The sequence below is a fragment of the Lynx rufus genome, unplaced genomic scaffold, assembly GCF_022079265.1.
Source record: "Lynx rufus isolate CCGP_SWC_20201006 ecotype Redwood Valley unplaced genomic scaffold, mLynRuf1.p SCAF_15, whole genome shotgun sequence".
Taxonomy (NCBI): domain Eukaryota; kingdom Metazoa; phylum Chordata; class Mammalia; order Carnivora; family Felidae; genus Lynx; species Lynx rufus.
The window spans coordinates 21,544,273-21,551,502 of record NW_025814829.1 but is presented as its reverse complement, the minus strand read 5'-3'; the positions used below and the strand labels follow the sequence as shown (position 1 = coordinate 21,551,502).

Sequence of the window (7,230 nt, the reverse complement as noted above, 5' to 3'; positions counted from 1 at the left end):
GTCCCCCACTGCCTAAATCAAACTGAGTGCCAGGAGCTGAATTTACCTACTCTCATTCCTCTCCAGGGTCCCACTACTTGGGAGACACTCTCAAACTCCACATACAGAAAGCCACCGACCTTAATCCGGTATCCTACACCCCTTCCTTACCTTAATTAACTCCCACCCCAGCCCTCCGCATCGGAGTCAAGAACAACAGGGACACTTCCGTTCTCCTTGTAGGATTGATGAAACCGTAATGAAGAACACCCCCTAAGCTCCCATAATCGGTGCGGATTCCTATGGGGAAGGCCCATGTTGTTGACATCTTGCAGGCCTTGGTTCTGGACCTTGAGAAGGAGGCTGTGGAACTAGTGATAGCGATGCTTTTTAGGGTAAATGTATGTAGGTATTGGGGGAAGGGGAGGGATCAACCGAAAAGCAATGAAAGTGGTTTACAGCTCAGATTTCAGTTCTTGCTGCTCCCATAGAGTTCAACTCGTGAGTTATTCCTTTACAGGCATTAAAGCTTCCCCAGTCTAAAAATGTGGCAGAACGAAATTTGGATTAACTCTTGATACAAACAGTAAATTGAAAATGCAGCTTGTGAACCTTACAAATTTGTACTCCCAAATCCCTTTTTTTAGCCACCCGCATTTTTAAAAATTGAATTATTGTTATTTAGAGCTGAAAGGGCTCAATTAGCGTATGCTGTTAATGACCAGTATGTGGAGTTTGCTTTATATTTCCCGGATTTGACTTTTTGGGTTGTATTGTCAAATCACAGTCCTAAATGATGAATGTTGAATGATGCACTATGTTTTTGTTTAAGTGAGGTTTCCTGAAATTAAATAATTTCAGAACTAAGGGAAATTGATGTTGCAACCATGACGCATCCTAAAAATACACATTTTAAAAGCTGAAGGCATTTCAAGCAGAGATAGTTCTTGATGAACCAGAGAGAACATGGACCTGGGATTTGGAAGACCTGGCTTCTAGCTGCTACTAACTCTATGACTCTGGGAAGGTGGCCCTCAGTTCCTTTTTTCTGTAACACGAAGAGATTGGACTGTTTGAATTCAGATTCAGAACTCAGAAGCTGGAAGGGATCATAAAGCCCTATAAGAAAGAGTTTGGGAATGTTCTCCATTGCTGTCACTTTTCTTCCAAAAATAACCTGGCTTGGAAGTCATTGTTCCAAAGGGAATTTGATTCCCCATAGAAATTGGAGACAAGGTAATGCGATTAGAGAGGAACAGCTGTATTTCTGCTTGAGTGATAAACCCACTAAGAGATTCTGGTACGAATTTTGGAGACATAAAGAGAATGAGTGTATGTACCTTAAGCGCACCAGTTTCCTCGCTCTCTCCTGGCCGAAGATGCAGCACTTTTAGCGGTGCTGGGATTCTGGGATGTGTTCCTATTAATTCTAACACAGATGAAGATGATGTGGTAGAGGGGAAGATGGTGGCCGAAGGAATGGATAAAGAGGCAAAATTGCCTGCTAAAAAGAAAAGGAAGAAGGGTTTACGGATTAAGGGGAAAAGGCGAAGAAAAAAACTGCTCCTTGCAAAAAAGTTTAGTAAGGATTTGGCATCTGGGAGGCCTGTTGCGGATGCGCCTGCTTTATTAGCTTCCAGTGCCCATGAGCAGGATGAAGAAAGTCTTTTCGAGAGCAATATAGAGAAACAGATCTACCTACCCAGCACCAGAGCCAAGACCTCCATCGTGTGGCACTTCTTTCACGTTGACCCCCAGTATACCTGGCGAGCTATTTGTAACCTCTGTGAAAAAAGTGTCAGCAGGGGTAAACCAGGCAGCCATCTGGGGACATCTACTCTACAACGACATCTGCAGGCAAGGCATTCACCTCACTGGACCAGGGCCAACAAATTTGGAGTCACTAGTGGGGAGGAGGATTTTCCTTTGGATGTGCCTTTATCTCCCTCTTCTGCTGGAAGCAGTGGAAGCTTTGAATATATCTCTACTGATCCATTAGATGAAAACAGAATGGGTAAGAAACGTGATAAATCGGTATCTGATGCCCTGAGGGCAGAAAGAGGGAGATTTCTCATCAAAAGTAACATTGTCAAGCATGCCTTAATTCCCGGGACAAGAGCCAAGACATCTGCGGTTTGGAATTTTTTTTATACTGATCCTCAGCACATCTCAAGAGCTGTGTGTAATATATGTAAACGGAGCGTGAGCCGGGGTAGGCCAGGTTCTCACTTGGGAACTTCAACGCTTCAACGACACTTGCAGGCCACACATCCCATCCATTGGGCCGTTGCCAACAAAGACAGTGGTGCGGTTGGGAATGGATTAGATGAGACTGAGACTGAGAGAAATGATCTCTTAAACGATCCTCTGCATGGAGAGAAGTCTACAGGCAGCCACAGTTTAACAGCCGAGGACCTTAGTGACTCTGATTCAGACGAACCTCCTGTATTAGAGGTGGAAAATAGTAGAAGATCTGAGAGTCCTAATCCTGTTGCAGAGCAAGACACTCTGACCCATGCACAGGAGAGAGAGACAACATATTCCGAAAATTCAGTCTCAAGTCAAATAAGTCAGGCAATTATTCAGATGATTGTGGAGGATATGCATCCTTACAACTACTTCTCAACCCCAGCCTTTCAGAGGTTCATGCAGATTGTGGCCCCCGACTATAGATTACCATCTGAGACTTACTTTTTCACGAAGGCTGTACCTCAATTGTATGATTGGGTCAGAGAAAAAATTTTCTTAACTTTGGAGAATGTTCAAAGCCAAAAGATCCACTTGACTGTGGACATCTGGACCCACGACCCATCCACGGACTATTTCATTGTGACTGTACACTGGGTCTCTTTGGAAACTGCACCTTCTAGTAATGGCAGGACCCCCAATTTTAGAAAGTGGGCAGTACTTTGTGTGACAGGTTTGGCCAAAGACTGTTTGATAACCAACATTTTACAAGAACTAAATGACCAGATTGGTCTGTGGCTTTCTCCTAATTTCCTCATTCCTAGCTTCATTGTTTCTGACAATTCTTCTAATGTGGTACATGCAATCAAAGATGGTGGTTTTACCCATGTGCCGTGCTTCCTGCATTGTTTAAATATTGTCATTCAGGACTTCTTCTGTGAGCACAAAAGCATTGAGAATATGTTAGTAGCTGCTAGGAAAACCTGTCATCATTTTAGTCATTCAGTCAAAGCCCGTCAGATACTGCAAGAGTTCCAAAACGATCACCAACTCCCGTGGAAGAATTTGAAGCAGGATGAAACTGGCCATTGGATTTCTACCTTTTATATGTTAAAATGGCTCTTGGAGCATTGCTATTCAGTTCACCATAGCCTTGGCAGAGCCAGTGGAGTTGTGCTCACCTCCCTTCAGTGGACTCTAATGACTTACGTTTGCGATATTCTGAAACCATTTGAGGAGGCCACCCAGAAAGTGAGTGTCAGGACCACAGGATTGAATCAGGTGCTACCCCTAATCCATCATCTACTTCTTTCTCTGCAGAAACTCAGAGAAGATTTTCAAATAAGAGGTATTACTCAGGCACTCAATCTGGTGGACAGTTTATCTCTGAAACTTGAAACTGATTCCCTCCTGAGCGCCATGCTCAAATCCAAGCCTTGTATCTTGGCTGCTTTGTTAGACCCTTGCTTTAAAAACAGTTTGGAAGACTTTTTCCCTCAAGGTGCTGATTTAGAAACTTACAAGCAGATCCTTGCAGAAGAAGTTTGCAACTATATGGAATCTTCAGAGGTCTGCCATATTGCGACTTCAGATGCTTCTGGTCCCTCAGGCATCGTAGGAGCTGATTCGTTTACCTCATCTATAAGAGAAGGCACCTCCAGTTCAGGGTCTTTTGATAGCTCAGCTGCAGATAATGTTGCCATTGGAAGCAAAAGCTTCATGTTTCCTTCTGCCATAGCAGTAGTGGATGAATACTTCAAAGAGAAGTATTCAGAGATCTCAGGAGGTGGTGACCCTTTGATTTACTGGCAGAGGAAGGTGAGCATATGGCCAGCTTTGACCCAAGTTGCCATTCAGTATCTAAGCTGCCCCATGTGTAGTTGGCAATCTGAATGTATCTTTACTGCAAATAGCCAGTTTCATCCAAAACAGATCATGAGCCTGGACTTTGACAATATAGAACAGCTGATGTTTTTGAAAATGAACTTGAAAAATGTTAACTATGATTATTCTACATTGGTTCTGAGCTGGGATCCTGGGAATGAAGTTATTCAAAGCAATGAAAAAGAAATATTACCTTAATTTCTTTTTCCTTTTTCCATTTGAAATGGGCAACTTGTTGCTATGTTACTGTATCCTAATTGCTATAGTTGTTAAACATAGTTACACTAATTATTCTTAATACACACATCTGGGGAAACCTGAAAACACAAAGAGTGCTGAAAATTCCTCAGAGGTAATGTTGACAAAGTGAAGATTAAAAATTTCACAGTAGTAACTCAATATAGCTGTCACTTGAAATTTTGTTTATACCAATTAAGAGAGAAAAGGTATTTTTTAACTTAAAAAATATAGTGCAGCATTGAAAGGCTTTAGGCTATTTCTGGCTGGTAGATTGAATTGTAATTGGTTTTAAGTAAAAAAAAATTTCTCCCATCATGGGAAATTTGATTTCTCTGAAACCAATGAAATTGAAGGGAAAACATACTAAGCTGGTATTCCTCCCCGTCTCTCCCATTTTTCTGTTCCTTTAAAAACCCTCATCCATACTTACAAGTTGGCAAAAACAAAACCCACGAAATTTGGAAATTTCTAATTGCCTCCTCATACTGGTCAGCTTTACAATTTCAACTTACTGAGTGTGATAGAGTTACCCTTTATATTTAGGGATTGGATCTAAGTAAAAGGGGAACATTAGAAAACAATTGGGAAAAATTACTAAAATTACTTTCAGTCTTTGAGTTGCCTTTTTTAAGCTTTATAAAATAGTGGGAAGACAATAAAATAAAGATTGTATGGGTACTTTTTACACATACGGGCAAATGACATAATAGGTTTACAGAAATTGAGAAAGATTGAATGGGAATTGGAATAAAAGCTCCAGGAGGATACTTTTGACAAATGCAGTGTCCGTGTCCCAAAGAATGTTTCTCATTGTAAGTGATCTTAAGTGTCTTAAAATATATATGCTGAATGATCCATAATACTGTATTCTTAACTGTGAGATTGGTTTTTGGCTTTGAATCTTAGCTAAACATAAGCATTCAGTATTTTCAGGTGTTAGGAATCACTGCCTCACTGGTAAAATAAGAGAATTGATCTCAGTGACCTTTAATGTCCCTTTCCACTCTCAAAGTATGTTTCTGTGGTTGAGTGGGAGGCCAGAGAATGATGACTTTTAGTGAAAGTCTATTACAAGTTTCAGACTGAATAACTAATGTAAGATCCCAATTTTTCCTTTTTTTCATTTTAGATTTGGGGATATTCCCTGCCCAAAAATTTCCTGGAAAATTGACTAGTATTAAGTGTGAGTAAAAGGTGTCCACTTTTTTTTAAGTTTTGATTTTAGTTTTGTCTTGGATAGTATTTGGCAAGATTTAGCCTAGAAACTATGTAGTAGTTATTACATGAGAATCAAAATTGCTTTGTTACGGGGCTGGTTTCAAAATTTAGAACTCATTTCTCTGTATCAAAATTGTTCTTTTTTTGTTTTTGGGGTTTTTTTGTTTTTTTTGTTTTTGTTTTTGTTTTTTTTTTTAAATTCTTAAATGGTAAATGTACCATTGTGCAATGAAATTTCAACTCCCAAAGTTTACCCTTTTACTAACTGGAGTAAATGAATAATTACAAAGTCTTTAGTTGTAGCCATCATTTGTAAAAAAAAAAAAAAAAAAAAAAAAGAAAAGAAAAAAAAATGAAACCGGGCTGCATAAGCAAGCCTTTGCAGGGCCAATATTGAATGTCATGCCAGTGACACTGGTGTTGCTGTAAAAGAAGAAAAAAAAAATCTTCCCGTGGATAGAAGCTTTCTGTATTTTGACAGTCCCAGTTCAGGATGGCTATAATGCTGCTCTGCCTTCTACAGCTTGCTGCACCACTCTGTAGTTACTCGATAACTATACGTTTCTATCTTTTTTGGTTAAACACTCCCTGAAGATGATAAAGCTGATTATGATGTACATACATCCGTATTAGTATTATACACATTGATACATGTGTAAGGATCTCCTTTCATGTTTACTCTGTGGGCTGGGCGAAATTTAGTGTAACATATTGGTACACATCATGATACTTTGGTATAAGAGTAAGTTCACTATTTTTATAATGAACCCAAATCTGAAGGCTTTTATAGTGTATTTTAAAAGGGAAAACTTACCCAAATGTTTTATTTCTACACATTTGTGTATATGTGTGTGTGTGTGTATAAGCCAGTTAGTATGTATGTATATGTATATTATATACATAAAACACTATATTTTTTCATACAAGTATGCTTTTATTATACAGATAATAAAGATGGGGGAAGGTTTCTGTTTTTTTCTTAATAGGTGAAGAAATCTTGAAGACCAGAAATTGGATCTTATTGAATTTTGGTGTTCTTTTTCTTTTTTCTTTTTCTTCTTTCTTTTTAAATTATATTGTTCGGCTATGGAAGATGGATTTTTTTTTTTCCCAATAATCTTTTGAATCTCAAGTTCATCTTTAAATGAACTCTCTTTTTGTTGGTTTTTTGTTTTTGTTTTTGTTTTTGAGGAGATAACTAACCCTAGCTGTCTCCAGTCTGACAAAGGTTATTCAAATGGACTTAATCTCCCAGTAGTTGGGAGATGTTTTAAAAACACCTCCTGTGTTTGAATTGTGGCTGAGAGGTTTCCTTGGCAATGTGAGGAGGAAAATTCTTTCTGCCTCATTATTATTAATTCATGGATTGAGTGTTGGTTCGACCTACAGGCGTAATAGATTGGAACTCAGTGAAGACACAGAGGTTCCTGTTGAGAGCAAGCAGCTAATGTAAGTGTGGGAATGGGGTTTTTCTTATTAAGGGAGTGAACATTTTTGTAATTTAAGGCATAATTTTCCTGGGTCAGTAAGAAATTAAAAAGCCATTGTCAAGCCATTTTTTTCTTGTAATTATTTACAAGCTTTTGGTTTGGGGATGGAAAAACTCCCCCCCCCTCCTTTTTTGATAATACATGCACATTATTAAAAAAGTAAAAACAATATACCACCTAATAGTAAGAGGTGATTCCATGTCCTCTTAAAAAAGCACTATCAGGGGCGCCT

General features: G+C 39.0%; 1 protein-coding gene across 1 annotated transcript; it reads left to right on the top strand.

Moving 5' to 3' along the window:
- Positions 1-380: 380 nt before the first annotated feature.
- On the top strand, positions 381-6,945 carry ZBED6 (zinc finger BED-type containing 6). Its single transcript, XM_047076649.1, has 2 exons — positions 381-5,484; positions 6,898-6,945. The coding sequence occupies exon 1, from the start codon at positions 1,306-1,308 to the stop codon at positions 4,246-4,248; it is 2,943 nt and encodes a 980-aa protein (XP_046932605.1). The 5' UTR covers positions 381-1,305; the 3' UTR covers positions 4,249-5,484; positions 6,898-6,945.
- The last annotated feature ends 285 nt before the right edge of the window (positions 6,946-7,230 follow it).

Bases quoted from the DNA above. Each gene is read 5' to 3' on its own strand.
- ZBED6 (XM_047076649.1), top strand. From the start codon at position 1,306: ATGAGTGTATGTACCTTAAGCGCACCAGTTTCCTCGCTCTCTCCTGGC.